The 20,080-nt window shown below is 50.3% G+C and overlaps 2 protein-coding genes across 7 annotated transcripts in view; both read right to left on the reverse strand.

The window, feature by feature from the left end:
* SEC16A (SEC16 homolog A, endoplasmic reticulum export factor) overlaps positions 1-3,181 on the reverse strand; it is a 31,563-nt gene extending 28,382 nt beyond the window's left edge. For all 5 annotated transcript variants that reach the window (XM_086763731.1, XM_086763729.1, XM_086763730.1 and 2 more), the window contains exon 1: positions 3,077-3,181. The gene's annotated coding sequence lies outside the window, so the exon portion shown is untranslated. The remainder of the gene's footprint in view (positions 1-3,076) is intronic.
* A 4,656-nt stretch (positions 3,182-7,837) lies between these two features.
* Positions 7,838-20,080, reverse strand: part of NOTCH1 (notch receptor 1) — a 43,071-nt gene continuing 30,828 nt past the window's right edge. Inside the window, exons 20-34 of one of the 2 annotated variants that reach the window (XM_086763576.1) lie at positions 19,817-19,970; positions 19,366-19,550; positions 19,049-19,181; positions 18,466-18,585; positions 18,265-18,377; positions 17,137-17,708; positions 15,962-16,390; positions 15,039-15,187; positions 14,204-14,420; positions 13,758-13,848; positions 13,306-13,471; positions 12,275-12,570; positions 11,788-11,935; positions 11,580-11,677; positions 7,838-11,150 (exon numbers count right to left, since the gene is read on the reverse strand). In XM_086763576.1, the coding sequence (XP_086619702.1) occupies positions 9,675-11,150; positions 11,580-11,677; positions 11,788-11,935; positions 12,275-12,570; positions 13,306-13,471; positions 13,758-13,848; positions 14,204-14,420; positions 15,039-15,187; positions 15,962-16,390; positions 17,137-17,708; positions 18,265-18,377; positions 18,466-18,585; positions 19,049-19,181; positions 19,366-19,550; positions 19,817-19,970 (4,347 nt within the window). In that variant the 3' untranslated portion in view covers positions 7,838-9,674. Of the gene's footprint in view, positions 11,151-11,579; positions 11,678-11,787; positions 11,936-12,274; positions 12,571-13,305; positions 13,472-13,757; positions 13,849-14,203; positions 14,421-15,038; positions 15,188-15,961; positions 16,391-17,136; positions 17,709-18,264; positions 18,378-18,465; positions 18,724-19,048; positions 19,182-19,365; positions 19,551-19,816; positions 19,971-20,080 lie in introns of both variants that reach the window. The other variant, XM_086763575.1, reaches the window with a different exon arrangement.

Below are 20,080 nucleotides of genomic sequence, written 5' to 3' on the forward strand. Positions count from 1 at the left end.
TGGTTATATTGCGTAGCGTGAAGTACTCATGGCAACTGTTTCATACCAGATGCACTTCTGTTTATAGAATACTGATAAAAGCTGTGCAATTTTTAGAGTTTTTTTTTTTGTTGGTGGTGTTGTTTTCTTTGTTTGGGTTTTTTTTTTTTTGAAGATTCAGCATCTTGTCAGAAAAAAAAATGGGAAGCCAGAAAAGTCAGATGTTTATAATCAAGCCAAAATTTTAAAAGCTATAGAGAAGTTCAAATGCAGAACACTTCTGGTTTCTGGGTAACAAAAATACACACTGAGTGAACACTGCACAGCTACAAGTATTTCATAACGGCTAAAAAAATCCAATAAAAAGCATGCTGATGTGTACTAGAGCATGATCCACACAGACTTTATCAGATATTAGTAAAATTTACCCTTGGGAAAAATCTCCTCTAGTCACCACTGCAGAATCCAACAGTCCTATGTACAACCCAGGTCCCTCTCTCAGAGGGCCTGAAATACCGGTCAACAGAGACAATTCTCAATTTCTCCCCCATACCCATCTTCTTCATAGCCATATCTTAAGGTAAGGCTTTGTAAATTTGTTAAAATTTGTGTTTTGTTAAAATAGGAAAGAAGACCAGAAACTGACTTCAACAGAAAAGCATTACATAGAAAGCTTCACTAGTTTCAAGCATTACTTGTATTTGCCTTCAATATTCTTTTTAAAACACAGCTGCCCGTTGAATTCCTACCAAGAAATATTTACAAGAAGGTTTCAGTGCTTTGCAATCTTTTCTCCTATTACGATGCTGAGGTGAAGGTTTTCCAGCTGACCACGCTTGCTGCCAAGCACGTTACCAGGGAACCCTGCCTAACCCTCACCTCAGTTTCCACATGCTTAAGAAAGCCCAGGCTGTTCTGGACATCCCCATTTATTTTTCATCCTGTTCTTTACTGTATTAACCTCAATTGCAAAACCTCCTCCCTCCCCTCCAAATAAACTAGTGTTTTTATGCAATATACTGCAAAGTGAGGAGGGAAAAAAGAGAATTAAAACATGTGCCTAGACAGTTACTTCCTGGAAAGCGCTAACTTAACTGAAAAAAAAAAAAATGTTGGTATCTACCTCACAATTCTGTTCTTAATAGAAAAGCTGTTTCTGAAACACAATTGAGCAGAAAAGCTTTTAAGTTTTTGTAATTTAAATACCCACTTCCAAATTTCTAATGTGGACTTCACTCCTTACGGTGCTTATCAGATGTGCACAAAGAAAAAATCCTAATACTTTACCACATTTTTTTGGTAACAACCAGCACCAGTAATCAGCTAATTAAGTGTAGAGTTCTACTCTGAAGTGCTGGCTTGCCATTCCCATAACAAGATCGCTAATGTTGCATTACAGAAGTTCAGTGCGAGGGTATCGGATTCCTTACAGAAGGAAAGTTAATATTAACAGACTGCACACAGTAGTAAAAGCACGCAAGATTTGAAGAATTAAGTCCAAATACAATGAATGTGCCCATGTCAGGTAATTTAAACAGAAGATAACAGCTCAGTGATACTGACCCTCCCTGCCCCCAGCCCAGTACTAAAAATGCTGATTTTAAGAAACTTATAAATGAGAAATAACTACATAAGTTAAGGGTGATCCACCTCTGCTTTATCTAGTCTGGAAATTCTTAACTTTTCAGCAGGTTTACTAATAGATAATGCAGAGCAGCCTGCTAAACATTAGTCACCAGAAATAATAATTGCAGAAGGTGTTTCCAGACGTGCCAAGAAAATGTTACCAAAGAGGGAATAAAAAAAAAAAAAAACAAAAAACTACCCTCTAGACGAGGCCATCAATAAATCTCACCTGACGAGCTCTATAGCCATGATTAGTTTTAAACTCCTCTGAGAAAACTAATCTGCATGAAGGAATAATTTACTTGGGGGGAATTAATTTAATCCTATCTCCAAGGGACATAAGCTAAATAAATTACTCTAAAACAAGAAGTATTGCCACAAAGCAGGTTACAGAGTACCACTATTTATTTGCATGTGTGCCTATATACATATACACACACGTGTGTTTGCACACACATGTGCATGTACCAAACAATAAGTAACACGTTCACATACACAGACACCCAAAAACAAGAACAAAGGGAATAAAAAAACCCCGCTGCAGTCCCAAAGACAAGCATAGCTGGAAAATGAGATCTGCAGCTTTAGAATCAGTCTCTGGGACACCAGTTTTTCAGAATCTTTTTCTATGCAGACAGCTGCACATCTGCACACATGTGGGTGACACTCAGACTGAACACACTGTACACCTTGAGCACTGCTGACAGCTTCCTACCGGCTTTCTCATAAATGACAACCATAGTTACAAATGTTATTCAGCAAAAAGAGCTCTCTGGGAAGCAAAAGCAGAGCGCTTCATATGATCCACGGGCAGCAGCAGCATAAAGCATTTCCATTCCCTTTGCAGGGGAGACCGAGTACCAGGTCCTGAACACCTTCAGGAGACTGTACACCTGAGTCAGCACCAGTTGCTGCTCCAGTAAAGCACAGACCTACGGCACCTGACAGCTCGAAAAAACCCTGAGTTGCAAGAAGTATGTCAAAGGGAACACACGGTAACAAACGCCTGGCGATAGTTTTGACCGCAGGATCTCTCCTTCTGTCCCCCACCCCACACAATATTATTTGGGAGGCCTGCAGTGCGTGCTCCTGTCCCCGCGGAGCACTCCCGGAGGCCCAGGACACCCCAAATCCTGCAGGAACGACGCTCCGGAGGCCCAGGACACCCCAAATCCTGCAGGAACGACGCTCCGGCAGCACAGCCCCGCGGACTGCGGCAGCGCTCCGCCGCTTCGCCCCTCCTTGCGCCACCTCAACCTGCCCCAACCGGGGCCAGGGGCTGCCGCCGCCCTGAGGCCCCCACCCGCGCTGAGGCGCCGGGCAGCTCCAGCCGCACACAGCGGGGTACCGGCCGCCGCCAGCCCCGGGGCCCGCACCTCGGGCCCTGCCGCTCCTCAGGCAGCCCGCCCGGGGTCCCCGCCCCTCCGGCTACCCCCGGCCCGGCGCGCCCCTTCCCTCAGCCCCGCGGTACCTGGTAACCCCCCCTCGCAGCGACGGAGGCCCGTCAGCACCGGGTGCCGCCCCCCCTCACGGCCGCAGCACCGGCCCCCTCCGCCGCCATCTTGGAACATCCGGCTGGCAGTTCCGCCGCCGCCGCCGACGTGTCACACCGCGTCGCGCGACGACGTCACGGCGCGTGCGGGGGCCCGCCGGCGCGCGTGCGCTTGTTTGTGTTTCTCTTTCCCCCAGCTTAGCGCAGGCGCAGTGCGGCTGCCGACTCGGGGGGTCAGGGGTTCGAGTCCCGGCTGGGGCGGCTGCCGGTGCGGTTCGATCTTTGCGCGTTCCCGGCTCCGCTCGGCGGGATCGGGGGTGCCGAGGGGCCCCTTCTCCCCGACGGGCCCTGCCCGCCATGGGCCTCGCTGCCACCGGCCGCGGTTTGGCGGAGCGCGGCCCCCGTGAGGGTCCCGGTCTCCTCAGGCAGCCGCCTGTCACAGCGGGGCGCTGCCCGGCCGGGCGCCCACCGGGGCCTTCCGAGCCCCCGCCTTTCCCGGGGAGGGTGCAGTGGCGACGGCGGCCGCCAGGGCGGGACAGAGCGCCGCCAGGCCCAGGCCCGGCCCCCGCAGGCCTGCGCGGCGGGCTGCAGCCTGGGCCCGTCCCGGTCGGGGCGGGAGCTGAGGGCAGAGGGATCTGGAGGGAGGCGAGGGAGCAGGGCGGTGCGGGAGGCTGCCCCGGGTCGGTGGAGCTGGGAACGAGTCAAAATTGGGGGACGGTTTATGAGGGAGACGCAAATGTAAGGAACTGTTACTTGCTGCAGAGCGAGGTCCCTGTCCCGCAGGTCCACGGGGGCTTGGTCCTGTGAAGGGACAGGAATGGCGTGAAGGGATAGGAATCGCGCAAACCCTTGGAAGCCTGCTGTACAAGTGTCCCAGCGCTGGAGCGCGGCGGATGCCTGGGTTCGGCCCTGCTGCACGCAGCTATCCCTGGGATGCGTTAACTGAAAGGCTCATAAAAGCACTTCTCCAGAGAAGTGTATGTTTGGGTGGTGTTTTTTTTTTTTTTTAGGCAAGATCATAGCATGATATCAAAGAGTTATGTGCAAGTCTGAAGATTTTAACCCTGCTCTGTGTTCCTGCTCTGCTCTAAGGGTCTATTACACGCAAACACTAAGCTTTGAAGGGGGAGTCCCCATTCAAATGCAAGAAGGATGTAGCTCATTTGGCAGTTTGTACACCGGCGGTGGCCGCTCTGCCGATATTGTCACACTCTGCACCCCACAACAAGCTTTGGAGGGGAAAATACAGGCGACCTAAACAAACATCTTAATCAAGGGTCATTATCAGCACAAGAGCTGTTTCTGCACGCTTGATCATTAAAGCAGGGTAATATCCTCAAAGCCCAGTCCGAGCAGGGGAAGCAGCACTTTGATGCTGGTGTGGGAACCAGAGGCAGGGCTGTGATTTGTAAAGTGCCTTTCATCTCCCTCTTTTGTAGGAACGTTCTTATAAACCAGCCTGTCGAATACAATTTCCCTACAGAACCATGAATTGCAGATAAAGCCCTGGTCCTCCCTTGATACTTCCCCCAACAGGTGTAATCTGAGGAAACGTGATCTTAATTAGCCTGATTGGCTTTTTAAAAATACATACGTATTCCGTAAATACCATCAACAGCTTACATCTGTATCTATAGCCAAATATTTACACTACAGATCTAACCCTCCTCTTGTGCATCTACACACATACGTACAAAATGCAAACACTAACACTAAAGGCTCTCACCTTTGCTGTTCTCCCAAGAAGTCTGTGATTATAAAGAATTGCCACATGAAGACGTTAAATTCCTTTTCACCCTGAAGCTTTCAGACTGATTTGCTGTGCTCAGCAAACGCAGCCAGGTCTGGACTCGAGAGTGACCCATTACAAACAAAAAGGCTTGCTGGTGGGAAGAGGACAGCCTGCGTCCTTCTCTCCTGCTTCATCAGCTTACTTGGGGTACAAGACAAATGATAATCACCTTTTCCCATTAGGTTCTGGTAATTTATTTGTCTTCAGGCTGCAGGCAACCATAAACAGCCCTGCCCCAGCAGCTGGCTGTCAAAAGGATCATTTTCTGAGTTCAGAAACAGGGAAAATGGCTAAAGGAGAGTTTCTTTTATGAGTATCGATACCGTGTGTCAGGTTAGCCAACTCGAAGCTTTATTTATTTCCTCATGTAGTTGCTGTGATTATTCAAACTACCCCAGCCACATTGACCCATGTGTAATTCCTGAGAGGCTACACCTTAGCTGGATTTGGCTCCTTTTGTACATTCTTAAGGGGGTGATTGGAGCTGCAGTAACAATTCGGCAATCAGGGTTCAAGCAGCTGTTAGCAACTTTCTGAGCAAACACCAATAGCCCGGAGGGAAAAGCAATATAGAGTAGCAATTTCTAAATGTCCCATCTAATTGAGCAGGAATAATGAAAACAATAAAAAAAAAAAAAAAACAAGCCCTCCAGCATGTAAACAAATAGTTCAGATGCACCTCATAGCATCCACATACTTGCCATCAGAATAGCTCGGTGCTAATCTTGTTTTACGCAAAGCCTTCTGAACCCTTCCCTTGGCGTAGGATGTAATTTTAGTGTTTCTCAGCCTCTTTCAGCTGGAGTGCCAAAACAGCTGTGCTTGCCGTGACCCATTCATTCCTCAGCATCTTCTGTTGACGCAAGAGCTTGAAATTCAGCTCCCAGAATCTCTACCAACAGGAGGTAAAGATGAGCTTGTGGTTGGACAACGTGTGTTGATTGGAAGGAACTGGGGAAAGGCAAATCCTTCTGGACAGAGAGTTGGTGGGAAAGCCCTGAGTGTGGACGGGGGGTTGTTTGAAACTGCAGCGGTTTATCTCCCTTAACTTTGCCTCGATCCTGGCTGGGGATCTGTGACCCCAGGATCATCTCGCATATCCTCTCAGGAACTAGGGACTGGCAGGAGTTTGTGGGTCACCAGAGGCCTTCATAAATGTAAAAGTCACTAGGCCTAGCCGCTTAAAAACTAAACTGTGTATCCTTACTCCTCTACTACTTAGAAAACCTTTTCTGACTTCTAGTTTGAACTACCTTGTGGCCAGTCTATTATTCATGTGCCAGTGCAGACCTTTTTGTTTTGCCTCTCTCCCTGGTATTTAGCCCCCTTTTTCCTCATTCTGTCCCTCTCACCCATCCTCATGGAAAATTAAGTGCTTTGCAGCCTCTCACTTCTAAATGAGCCGCGTGTGTTTAATTGCCTCCTGCGATATCACTTCGTTTTACACATCCTCATAACCCCTCTTTTTTTATTTGATTCCAGGCCAAATTCCCGCTTTGACCATGAGTGACCAGATAGGAGAGAGTCTTACTAATGCCTCACCTTGGCACGAGCGTCTCCCGGTCTCACTGGCAGTGTGGAAGCATGCCGTGCTTGCAGCCAGCTGTGGGCACGAGCGCTGGGACGTGTACGTGTGGGAGAAGCCTGGAAGGATGGGCTGCGTGGGAACATGGCTGGATGTTCCCAGACGCGATTCATGGACAGCACATGTGCGAATCGCGCTGAAGGCAGACACACTGCATCCAGCGTATCCCAGATGGGATGCAGCGAGACACGAGTCGGGAGAAGAGCACGTCTCAGGAAGCCCATCTCCAGGGGTAACGAGATTCTCACTGGTGAACCACATTTTGCAGGGGAAGAGGGATTTGTCCTCAGTTAAAACACCCCTTTCCGCAGAGTTTGCAGGGAGCGCGCACTGTCGCATCGCCTCGCTGCCCTCTGAAGGTGCTGCGTTTCCCTGCTGCTGGGTGGCACGTAAAACGCCACTGCTGCAGCACCAGCTTCTGACCAGTTGTACAGCAAATATCTGGCGGCTCCGAATGTGTCTGGGGCGGGATACTGGCTACATGTACACACATGCCCACTCCCTCCCTGGCTTTGGAGTGGAAAATACCAGCATTCCAGGAGTTACCAGGCTTATCAGATTTGGGAGGAGCTCCACGGCTTGGCTATTTATATCCAGTTATTTGGGGACTTTGCATTTGGACTACAGAGTCCCTGTGGGGAAGAGAAAGAATTAAATTAAATTACCTTGAAAATCTTGAGTGCAGCAAGGTCAGCAAACGTTTCTACGCCGTGTTTGTGCCCGGAGTGGCATTAGTGAAACTTTCCCTCAGGTGCCGCAGCCCCTCGGCAGCGTCGTCGGATGGATTTCCAGCTCCTATCTGTGCAAGCCACCACATCTGAGAGGCCAGCCATATGCTCCGCGCTGCGTGTGAAGTAGGAAGCTCTATACATAACTCTTCACACCACTCACAGAGGGCTCTGTTTCCATAGGCACTGTAATTAAAAGCACACGGCGGTTTCTTACCCTTGCCCGTCTCACCAGCCAGAGAATGTTCCTAAAAACTGATCAGAAAGCAAAGTTTTAAAGTGGCAGAATACAGTGCTGTGAACATGCTTGAATCAAGCTTTTAATCTTTTCCCCTTTTAGATCCTGACCTTCAGGCAGGGGTCTGAGAGGACATCAGAGCATCCACAGCCCAGGTAAAGGGCTGCCGGGGCACAGCCCCGCCGGCCTCGCTCAAACCAGACATCTCAAATCGGTGAGAGCTTTGCACAAGTTAAGGAGAAAGTTTCACTGTCCAAAGCCCTGCTCTGAGCTTTAATGTAGAGCAAAAGCCCTTAGGAAAGTGCCAGTCCTCTGTGCAGAGAGGAACCCCTGCAGTATTGAAAGACAGTGGGTATCAAGCCCAGATTTCAACCAATCCGTAACAAAAACACTAAAGTTCCAGTTTTAGTAAAATCTAGATGCCCAGGAGCACCATTTATTGCAAATCAGTTAACCAAAAAAAATACATCATTTTTGCAAACTACAACTTTGCATGTAGATAACTTTATTACAGAAGATATCTTTTCTTAAACTACACTCTAGTTTATAAAACATAGGAAGATTCAACACCGCGTGATGTTTTTATCACTCATATTAGGCGTGTCACAATAACAATGGTCTGAAATGTTAACTAAGATGAGTGCTCAGCAAGGCGCTGTGCCTTGAGAAATACCCATTTTATTTGGTGTTCTAATAACAAGGAACGAGGAAAAGGAACCCTTTTCTTAGGTTTTCGTGATTAACTGCTTTCTATTTGCCTGTCCCACACATCTCCAGTCCTAGGGTGTCTGCTTGCCTTTGCACCCGAGTGAGTGATATTCCAACACCTCTATAAGGTGATAAATTTACGATATATTTAAGACTTGCTTATTTAGATTTTTGAAACAAAATCCACCTTTTCTTTAAAAAAAAAACATATTTACAAACATTAAATCTGCCACAGGCTTATACTATATTTTACATGATACACAGAAAGAGTGTACATCAATATAAAAAAAGATGCAGCACTCCAGACTAACAAGAACAAAACGTTAACGTTTCCCAGCCCAGACTCAGCTGTGCTGTCCGTCGCCCTCCTGTTTAACCAGTCCAGCACCCCGACAAAGCCGGCAGCGCTCTCCGCTGAGCACGCAGCGCTCGCGCTGCCAGAGGAGCTGGAGACGGGCGAGCACTCGGCGGTGGCAGCCTTCTAATGCTTGGTATTCTCACTCAGGTTGTCTGCGTTAATAGACACGCCTTCTTTAAAACAGGCAGGCCATCCTTAAAATAAGGATGCAGTTTACAATTTTATATTGGCATTTATTTCTTAAACAGTTACTCAAATGCAAACACAAAAACAAAAACCAGTAAAGATAGTCAAAGTAAAATTAAGTCTCCTTTGTGTATAAACTCTGCAGTTACGGGTTTGGGATATACTCCACAGTTACGAGCTTGCTCTCTTAAAAGTTTGGCAAATGCATTTCTTTTTGTGGGGGACAGTATTCGTGTTTTGTAGGGGTTTTTTTTTTTTAGCTTAGAACCTGTTCTTACAGGTCTATAATCCTGATTTTATTTTTTTTAGATCATAAAAATCATTTAAATATATATATTTTTATATATATAAAAACAAGAGAGAACAAAAATGTCTATTATCAAGGCAAATGTACAACTATATAATACTGAAATTTAAACAAAGATTCATGACTGGTACCATAAAATGTCCTCTCAGATAAAACAGCAAAGGAAACATTTTAAAGTACATTTCAAAAATCTGTCCATACTTAATTCCCCCCCTGCCCCAAGGAGTGGTATTTTTAGTCAATTTTTCCTTCCCCTTTTCTTTTTCACTTCTCTGAGTTGAAAGAGAAAAAAAATAAATTAATGGCATTTCAGAATCACAAATGGCTACTTATAGCTTTACATAAACATTTCCTCTCAAATCAAACACAATGAAACCCCCCAAACAAAAGAGAATGTCTTATAAAAACCTCATTTTTTTGATTTCTCGAAACACAACTGGTGTCCCACATTGAGTTCTTAACAATAGAACATATAAATAAAAAGGCAGTGTTTTCATGTAAAATAAAAAGTACATAAATAAATACTAAAAAAAAAGGAATTAATTTGTCTTTTTTTTTTTATAAAAACATATTTAAAAAGGATCCTTTAATAAAAGCATCCAATGTCCTTTTAAAAAAGATCTCCCTCAAGCTTCTAACTCCCGCTGAGCACCAGCGTCTCTGAAACACCGTCTTTTACTTGAAGGCTTCGGGGATGTGTCCCATCTGTGACTGCATACTGGTGGGAGGGCTGGAGATGCCCTCGGACCAGTCGGAGACGTTGGAGTGAGGAGACGAGCTGGACCACTGGTCCGGCGACTCAGGAGACGGCGTTAGGAAAGGGTGGTCGGGCACCTGGAGCTGGTGGCTGGGGGTGTTGTCCAAGGGGGAGGAATAACTGTGCTGGGAAGGTGGAGTTAGAAACTGCGTGGTGGTCATGGGCTGGGCGAGGGAGGATGGCAGAGACGTGGGCAGCATCTGGGAATCTTGAGGCAGGATGGTGTGGACCGCCATGGTACTGCTGCTCACTGGCTGCATGTCGGGCTGGCTCAGCTCGGTACCGAGGAAATTTTGGCCGATGTGGCCGCTTGCGTTGGAGCTGGGGTTGTGATGCTGCTGCGGCGGCTGCTGCTGCTGCGGCGGCTGCTGCTGGGGCTGCTGCGGCTGCTGCTGCGGCTGCAAGTTTTGCTGCTGGAGCTGTTGCTGCTGCATCTGCTGGAGCTGCTGGCTCTGCATCAGGTGAGGCTGGGAAGCCAGCCGGGTGTTGGGCATGGCCTGGTAGCTCATCATCTGCGACAAGCTTGTGGTGGGCAAGCCGTTGTGCAGGGAGGTCATCATGCCGTGCTGAAGGTTTTGCGTCTGCTGATGCGCCCCTGGTTGCATGTTGCTTCGCATGGGGTTGTACTGATTCTGGACCATGCCGTTCTGCAGCCTGGTGAGCCAGTCACACTGCCCGTTCAGACCGGCCGCTCCGCCGACGGAGAAATTCATCGGGGCATTGCTCATCACCGTGCTGGGGCTGGAGACGGGGAGGTGAGAGAGACGTGGCGGCACCGAATCGAAGGCCATCCTGCTGGAGTTTCCCATGGCCATATCCTGCTTCCCCGCCATGTTGAGGTGATTGATGCCCATGTGGGCATCAGGCATGCCTGGCAGATGATTCAGAGGCATGGAAGGGGACTGCTGAAACGGAGAAGTCATCAGCGGAGGAGAGGCAACATCCGACAGGTACCCATGGGGCGATTCCAGGGAGTCCACTGGAGACAACACACTGGAGTTGTCAAGCAGACATCCTTTTCCATCTTGTGATTTTTTCCTCCGGGCTTTGAGGTCTTTGGCATCCTTGCCGTTGCAGCCCAGGCCCTTGGTACTCGGCTTCCTGGCCTTCTTGCCCTGGACGGCAGGTTTCAGGTTGCCGATGTAGCTGTTGGGAGAGCAGAGCGGTGGGGACAGCGTGGGTGCCCCCAACGGGCCGTTGTGCAGCGGTGGGCTCCGCACCAGGTTGTACTCGTCCAGCAGCCTCACGATGTCATGGTGCATGCGCTCCTGGGCGATGTCCCGTGGGAGCCGGTCCATGTGGTCCGTGATGTCGCGGTTGGCAAAATGGTCCAGCAGGACCTTGGCGGTTTCATAGCTCCCTTCTCTGGCTGCGAGGAACAGTGGGGTCTCCTCCTAGAAACCCAGCAAAGATGGTTAGGGTTTAAGTTCTCAGATTCTCCTGGCTAACACTATCCTGAGCTCCATGACGCTGGGCAGCAGAGACGGTAATAGTCTTTCCTCTGGTGAGGTTTTGCTGCTGCTGAGCCATGTCCTTATGCTGACATAAAACCAGGAACCCTACAAGTGACCCAGAACGTACAAGTAGACGGCCACACTAAGACTGCATCATACTGCTCACCAAGCACTGCAGGGCCCCTCAACATCACCCGTAGGACCAAATCCCACAATGCTTCTTTGAGCCAAATCCAACAGCTTCATTCACAGCAGAACAATCAAATCAGTCTCAGTGCCAGACAGTGTTGTACTTTAGGCAAAAATTACCCTTTAACAGACTCCTCAAATGGTTCTTTCCTTGCCTATGCCAGCCCAGAAGACCCCTACCTTATTGTTCTGCATATCCTTGTTGGCACCATTCTTCAGGAGGACTACTGCGGCTTCAACGTTATTCACAGCAGCTGCCCAGTGCAGGGCTGACTTGCCTACGGAGGAAGACCATGAAATACAACACGCATTAGGGAGTGGTAAGAGTAACAGCAAGCAGCTCTTTCCTTCCACCTCTGAGGGAGCTGCGTTTTAGTTGCCTGCATACCTAGATCATCCACAGCATTGACGTCTGCGTGGCAGTTGATGAGATCGTCCAGCATGCCCTCCACAGCCAAGCGAGCGGCCAAGATCAGAGGAGTGGTCCCGTCGTGCATCCGGGCATCGAGATCGGTTGCCCTGTTCCTAATCAGGATCTGCCGCAACAAGGACCAAAGCGCAGGAAAAGCAAATGTTAGGAGGGACAGAGAGCAGACACTCCAGGTACCCAGATCTGCAACCCCAGTTCCAGAGGCTGGTGCCTCCAGTCCCTGCTCCCAGTCTGGGGATGCACATCCGAAGGCGGCTACGGGGTTGCTGCTTTGCTGCGCCCTGCCCTGATACAACAGGGGCTGCAGTTTTCAAGACCCCCACCCCGCACCTCGCCAAGGCAAGCTGGAGACCCTGCGACAAGCTCAGCTGCGTGACCCACTCAACACGTCGCACCAGAACCTTCCCCAGAAAACCCCACGACTGCTGGCGAAAGGATCAGTTACCTGGAAGACTCCTTGGGCATCGGCAGAGACGGCGGCGTGGAGAGGCGTCCTGCCCATGTTATCCTGGATGTTTGCATCGGCGCTGGCTTCCAGCAGGCGCTTGGCAGCGTCCGAGCGGGAGTACCTGGCAGCCAGGTGAAGGGCGGTCTCGCCGGTGCGGTCAGTCTGGTTGTGTAAGCTGGCGCCTTGGTAAATGAAATCGGAGATGACGGCGGGAGCATCGTCTTCCTCTTCGCTGTTGCCGGTCTCCAGCCCTCCTCCGCTGCACGAGGCGATCATGAGGGGGGTGAAGCCATCTGAAAAGCACAGGGGAACTCGGTGAAAAAAGGCTTCTTACCCTTCTGTAATGCAGGCAGCTCAGCAAGATGCTGCCTGCGATAGATGCTTATTCTCGTGGGGGCATCAAGACTGAGTTCCTGACTGCTTCTAAACATCAAACAGGAATATCCTTCCTCTGATATGGATCTGAAATTCCTTAGTGGTATCTCACCACTCACTGCTTTTCCTATTTCATCTGCTAGCTTGCATGCGAACATGTAACATGCAATTTCTAAGGAAGGTTGCTCAAAGCAAACTTGAGTACGGTACAGTGCAGCCTTAGATATTTTTATTATTTCAGAGGACAATTTCACACATGTGGGAAAGACCAAATGCTTGTAATAATTTAAAAGCCTATTAACTATTAATATAATTAAAAACCTGAAAAGAAGATTGTGAAATGTGCAGTCTGGTGGGAGGAGCGGAATCTAGGAGTGGCAGAGAGATAAGCTGGATGATTTTATGGGTACTTACTCTGTATTCTCTAATTTGCATCTCAGTGATTAAACAAAAGAGGTCTCATGGAAAGCAAAGTGTGACAGGGTCTATCTCTAAATCACATAACAGCAACCACATGACGCAGAACAGCTAGCAGCAACTCCGTACTAGAAACGGAGACAGGTAGGGCTGTCTGGGACTGCTCATCTCCAGCGGTACGGGAGGATTTTAGATTAGCTGACAAGCAGCACAGAAGTGAAAGGAGTCCACCTTACCGGGGCCTCTGACGTTGACATCCATGCAGTCTGCATCGATTTCCCCCTGCGGTGGAGTGGGCGCCATGGAGGATATGCGCAGGTCGGCAGCATCCAGGTGCTGCTGGGTCCACTGCCTGTGGTCCGTCTGGTCGTCCGTGTCAGGCAGCATTGCCTGCTCCTCAAACTGAGGGACAACAGCGGGAAACAAGCACTGAGCAAAGCGCGCAGGTCAGGGCAGGAGGAGGGGGCTGAGCTCTAGCGTGGGAAGCTCTGCAAGTCTCCAAGGTGCATTTGTCACACGCAAGTTTGCAAAGAAGCTGGTAGCAGCGATGCACAGAGCAGACCGGGCCCCGAGGGTCCCTCTGCTCTGCTGCTGTCCACAGCGTCCTGCTCCTTCCGTGGCAAAACCCGGCCAGCGACTACTTGCAGCACAGAAAGAGCACAGAAAGGGAATGTGGCAGCGAGCTTACCCTGAACTTCTTGGTGTCCAAGGTCTCCTCATCACCCCACTCATTTTGGTTGTCATCCATCAGCGTGCCGTCTGAAGCATTTTTGAGAGGTCTTTAAAAATGAAACCATACAAACAATTAGCTCCTCTGCAGGAATTAGTCTGTGACGGACTACGTTTACCTATATGCACAAACTGAAAGAAGAATCAACAAGGCAACTTCCAGGAGGTTCCCCTCTGGTTGCCTTTCATTTTTTACCAAGTGCAAACGGACCATGAAGCATTTAAAAACCTCCTCCAGATGGGAACACTGTTTTCCCCATGCAGAACTTTCAGAAACCTGACTTTCCTCCTCCCCGCTACGCCAATGTGATGCACCAGAGAACAAAACTCCCATGGGTTCTTTCCGAAGAGCCCCGAGCAGCCCCGCTGCGCCGTGTTTAACGGGTTAGCAAGGAAATTACTCACTTCAGCCCAACAGAATCCTCCCCAAGTGGCTCTCGTCGCTTCTTCTTGCTCGACTCCGTCACTTTGAAGCCTTCTGGGAACCAAAGCTGCCCATGCTCCCTGCGCCGCTTACGAGACACCAGTACTCCCAGTCCAATGAAAGCAAGCAAGACCAGCGCGGCCACCACCACGTACATAGGATACAGCTGGGAGTTCTTCGCGGGCTCAGCTGTTTCACCTACAGAACAGTGGGGCACAGAGAGACGCTGAGACATTAAGCTGCATAGCAAACCAGTGACAGAGTGGAAATGAAGCAAAATTAGTTAATAGAGGTACCTAAGGCTGATCTAAATCAGCCCCCCCAAAATAAGGTCATTTTATACGCTATTAATCAGAATTGCAAACTATCGGCAAATTCTCGGCTGCACAAGCCAGCCTGCACCAGGAGACAGCTTCACTTTTTTCTCCTTTAAGGAAAAGGATTAGCAAACTTCAAATCATTGCGCTTGCATTGAGCTGTTAAGACAAAAGGATTTAGGGGGGATTTTCAAGATACAAACTTCAACTCCTTGCATGTCACTGATTGATTGGAGCTGGTTGGGTTTTCTTTTTCTTTTCTTTTCTTTTTTTAATAACTTTTACAGTGGTAATGATTTTGAAATAAACCTGGAATACGCAAAAATAATAAACTGCTTTTGCAGTTTTTTTTTAAGAACAGACTTAAAGGGAAAAAAAAAAAGATGCAAGGTTATTAAAACCAGACTGTGCTCAAACGCAGCCAGCTGACAGACAACTAAGCATGGACGAGGCTGGAAAGTTTTGGCTGTCTCCTCCCTGGCCAACCAGCCACACTTACTTTTAACGGCTTCTATTTTGTAGGGTATGTTCAGGTTGCCAAGGGAGGCCAGGGCACCCAGGAACGCCGCCACATCGGTTGCACTCTGGAAGCACTGGGAAGATGACTGGATGCACTGGCGGTTATCAATTTCCAAGTAGACGATTGATCTGTGCGAGAGAAGAGTCCATGAGAATCACAGAGCAACAGAGGAGCCCCGTCTCCCTTCCCTCCTTAGCCCCCATCAGTGGGAACGAGAAGGTGGGCACCCATCTCCTTGCTTCCCCACGGCCCAAGCCCCGCAGCTCATGGGCTGTTGGATTTGTCTCAATGAACGCTGTGAAATCTAACTCCTTATCTACGGAATGGAAGGGAGTCTCTGCTTCACAACCTTTTAAAATTACCCAGACACTACAGTGTCTTAAATAATGCTGTTTGGGAGCCTTCAGATCTTTTCACATCAGTTTCTCTGCTCTAACTCCTTTGCTTTCGGTGGCTTTTGATTGAGCCCACAGAGAGGGAGAAGGTTAGATCTATATGTTTACACCAAAGATCTCCAAACACAGTTTGCAGTAATTGAGTTTTACAACAAAGCTCTAGAAAGCATTTCCCAGGGAGAAACTGAGGTTTAACTTAATGACTTCCTGCAGTCAGACAGTCGGTCAGGCCAGCCTCTGCTTCCAGGTCCCACCCAGCCCAGCCCCGGCTCCCAACAATACACAGGACTCCTTCAATCGTGAGAGTCGGCACAGCATTGTATCAGGGATTCCTGAGCGATCACTCGCTTTTCCCACATGAGAGCAAAATCCGGTTTCTATTCACACAGAACGCAACGTCTAAATACAATTATCTGGCCTACATCCTTCCCTTCCTAGCGTGTTACTATTATCAACACAGAAAACAAATGCTGCTCAGCGAAAAAGGAACCCATTGGTCCTCCTTACCCTCTGATGTCCATCTGATCGAGCTCTCTCTTCTGCCTCCTGCCAGCCCTGGAGTAGAGGCTGCTCTTGACTTTGTTGATGACAGCACTAGGCATATCTGACCAGTCCTCTGTTGACCTCTTGATGTAATGTTTTTTCAGTTCCTCCTCATTGCCATAGTATGGAAAGATCATGTACTCTCCCTTGGCGTTCTTCTTGAAGACCACGTTGGTGTGCAGCACGCGGCTCAGCTCCCGCAGGAAGTTGAAGGAGTTGTTCTTCAGGTTCTCGGGAGTGATCAGGACCACCACCACCAGCGTGCCATCTGCAAGCTTCTCTGGCATGTTGTTTGCACAGTCCAGACCATCCCATTCGCACTCAAAATTATTGCAGCCCTGGTCACAGTGACCATCTGAGAAGTGATCTTTGCAGTACTGATCATAGAGAGGGCTGGGGAGAAGAAAAAGAAAGGCAGAAGAATGAATTAGATCATGTACTGCGCATATTACCTATTTGCTCAGAAGTAAGCGGTTGTTCACAAGGACCTCTCTTTTTTATAAATATTCTTCATCCTGGTAGATCCTAAGCCAGTTTACACAGAAGGCAAGAGTTTCATGCGGTGCTGTGAAGCATTCACCTCTGCAGGTGAAAGATAGCAGCTGTTAGATCATAATTAGTGATTTAGATGCCAGAAAAAGGGACAAATTACCGTGACTCAGAGAAGACATGGGGACACAGAACAGTTACTCAGACCAGAGCTTGTCCAGGAATCTGGGATTAAGTTCCTGCTGTTGTCAAAGATAATGTCTGGTAAATGCCTGGATGTTAACATCATTGTGTTTTCTGGCTGCTCTTCCGTCTGGGGTCTCCCTATGCTGAAACTCACTGTGCTACTACTGCGAGTTGGAGAATCCACTTCTATGGTGTGGTACAGGCAAAGCCAGGGAAGCCATCTGGAATGAGCCAAACCCAGAGGGCTTCCCAGCGTATATAAACTTAACAAGACCACAGGGAACTGTGGTTGCTTGAGCTGCAGCCCCACAGGCAGCAGAACAGAACATAGAGAGCTAACAACAGGTCTGCACTTAGGAGCTTTGGCACTTAGGAGCTTTGGCAGATGCAAGCAGAAAATATCCCGAGGATGAGCACAGAGGCCATGGCTTTAAAACAAGAGGGTCAATGAGTAAGGCACTTACTTGCACTGCCCTTCATATTTCTGGCAGTCAAATCCATCGTACAGGCAGCCAGCGTTATTGCACTGAGAGTCGCACTTGCCGTCGTTGAAGTACTTCCAGCACTGCAGAGACTGGGAGCAGTTCTTCCAGGGGTCGTTGAAATTGAGGGAGCAGTCGCCCCCGTCCCAGCCGCAGGCGTGGTTGTTGCATTTCCCATCGCAGATCTTGTTGCCGGCGTAGCCCGCGCAAACGGCGATCTCGCACTTCTCCTCAATTTTGGGTGGGATGATATCCTGCCCGATGCCACCTTGGAAATCGAAGTCGAGGATGTGGCAGTTGAGGCCGTTGAAGTTGGCGGGGCAGTTGCACCGGTAGTAGGGGGAGGCGTCGCTAAAGAACTCGCAGGTGCCCCCGTTGTAGCAGGGGCTGGATGTGCAGGGGCTGCTGGCCGGGTACTGGCACTCGGGACCCGTGAAGGCCGGCGCACACATGCACTTGGAGCTCTTGTGGATGGAGATGCAGGTGCCACCGTTCAGGCAGTGCAGGTTCCCGCAGGTGCGGGAGTCATTCTCGCAGGTGGCGCCCACGAAGCCCTGGGGAGGTGACGGTAAGGAGGGAGTCACAATCACTGATGTTGTCCTACGAGCAGCCTAACACACGTGTGTGTTCTGGGACACGGGGCACAAACTCAGTGAATCAGATTGATGTACCTAGGGCACGGCTCTAGCACATCCTCTGAAACTAGTGATGGGCAAGAACAATTCGGAATGTAAACCCTGTTAGAGCATCCCTGTCAAAATGAAGGGAGCTCTTCTTCATAGCTGCTTCCTCCACCTTTACATCGAGTAAATAATGGCCAACTAGGCAAGAGTCTGTCCTACAGAGCTGTGCGTTGTACCTGCAGGCCTGAGCCACCTGACCCTGACCCAGTCTCTTTGCAGGTGAGGACAGTATGGATACAGGGATACACATTCCTACAGCGAGCACCCACACCAAAACATCTTCCTCTCCACGCTTACCCCTGGCTATCCCAGCTGGGGAAGCCTCAGGGGCTAAACTGGCACCTTGACTGCCCCTCTGTGCCAGGGGCAGACTTGCAGGGCCCATCCAACATCCCACGCTCAGAGGTGGAGAGGAGCAGGTACCTACCGGGGGGCATTTGCAGATGAAGCCACGGCCGGTGTTGCTGGCAACCGCGCACGTTCCACCATTCCTGCACGGTTTGCCTTTACAGCCATCCACCACGGTGTCACAGCGACGGCCTGCCGAGGGAGAGGAGCGCGTGAGGAGCAGAGGAAGGCGTGCGAGATGCGCGGGGTGGCTGGGGGGCTGCAGGGACACGGCGCTCACCTGCGTAGCCAGGTCGGCACTCGCATTTGTAGTCATTGACCCGCTGCACGCAGTTCTGGGTGCCGCGGGCGTCGCAGGGGTTGGACAGGCACTCGTTGACGTCTCCCTCGCAGCGCTCCCCTACAAAGCCAGGGGGGCAGATGCAGCTGTAGCCACCTACCCGATCCGTGCACTTGCCATTGTTAAAGCACTTGGGCCCCAGGGTGACGGGATCAAAGAAAGGGCTGCAGTCATCCACATTGATCTCACAGTGCACCCCTAGAGAAACGGGGGAACAACCCACACAGCTCATCAAACAGTGTCGGGGTGCCCGCTGGTCCCTCGTGTGAACCTTCCCTGCGAAGGGGCTGAGCCTGGCCAATTCAATGGCAGTCTGAGCCGCCACTCTGGCAGGAGGCCCGCAGCACCGCGCAGCTCGCGTCCAAGGTTGGCCTTGGTGGTTTAGCCTTGATGGCTAAGCTCGCAAGCAAACCACAAACCTCTACCCTTGAGTTTGCTTCTGCTAGCCCGAGCAGCTAATGAGCAGATACCGAGGATATCCGCGCTCAGCCCACTAATGCCCCAGCCTGGGGAATTAATTTACCTTGCGTTCCTCTGGGGCAGGAGCATTTGTAGGTATTGATGAGATCGATGCAGGTTCCTCCGTTCTGGCATGGCTGGGACAAGCACTCATTGATCTCCTCTGAGCAGTTAACTCCATGATAACCAGCCACACACTACAAGGAGGGAAAGGGGAACTTTCAGAGAGGCTCACTCAATTCCAACCTAGCTGCATCAACCCCAGCCTTCAACTCAGGAAAGGGGCACCAAGCCAGCTTGAAGCTGGGGCAGCTCCTCAGGCAGCAGAAAGGCAGGAACTGGTGCTTTCTCCCTCTGCGTCTCTGCCCCCATGGCACCCACCTCGCAGGAGTAGCCCCCCAGGTAGTCTGTGCAGGTGGCTCCGTTCTGGCAGGGGTTGGGGGAGCACTCGTCCACCTGCTCCTCGCAGTAGCTGCCGGTGTAGCCAGCCTGGCAGCGGCAGAAGTGAGTGTTGCCGGTGTCCACGCAGAGCCCAGAATTCCTGCAGAGATGCGCTACATCGATACCTGTTGGGGAGAGCAGAGTGAGATGTGGGGACCTCGGTGACACTCATGCATCGCAAGGCCATGTCCTGGCCATCGCAGGGAGGGCATCACAGCCAAGACTGCAGCCTTGGGGGCTGCACATGACAGCAATCCTTGAGATCGCTCTGGTTGTGCCAAAGATCCCCACCAAGAGAAATGAGCACGACCTTGCTCAGAGCCCAGAACGGGGGGGCACCTGGGGACCTCCACCCTGTCCCTGTGAGGCCATACACGTGGCAGGGACTCACCTTGCTGCTTAGCAGCCACCTCGCAAGAGACGCTGGGGACATCGCAGTAGAGCCCTGTCCACCCGCTGTTGCACTCACAGCGGTACAGGTTGTTGGTCTGCCAGCACTTGCCCCCATTTTTGCAGGGAGAGGAGTCGCACCAACGCACCAGGTTCTGGGGGGAGCAGAGCAAGAGGTGGGGGTCAGAACCCAGCAGGGGTGGAGACTGCAGCGACCCCCCAGACCCCCACAACCAGCACGCGTGGGCAGACACTGGTGTCAGTG

This window comes from Chlamydotis macqueenii, chromosome 20 (genome assembly GCF_036417535.1).
Source record: "Chlamydotis macqueenii isolate bChlMac1 chromosome 20, bChlMac1.mat, whole genome shotgun sequence".
NCBI classification, from domain to species: domain Eukaryota; kingdom Metazoa; phylum Chordata; class Aves; order Otidiformes; family Otididae; genus Chlamydotis; species Chlamydotis macqueenii.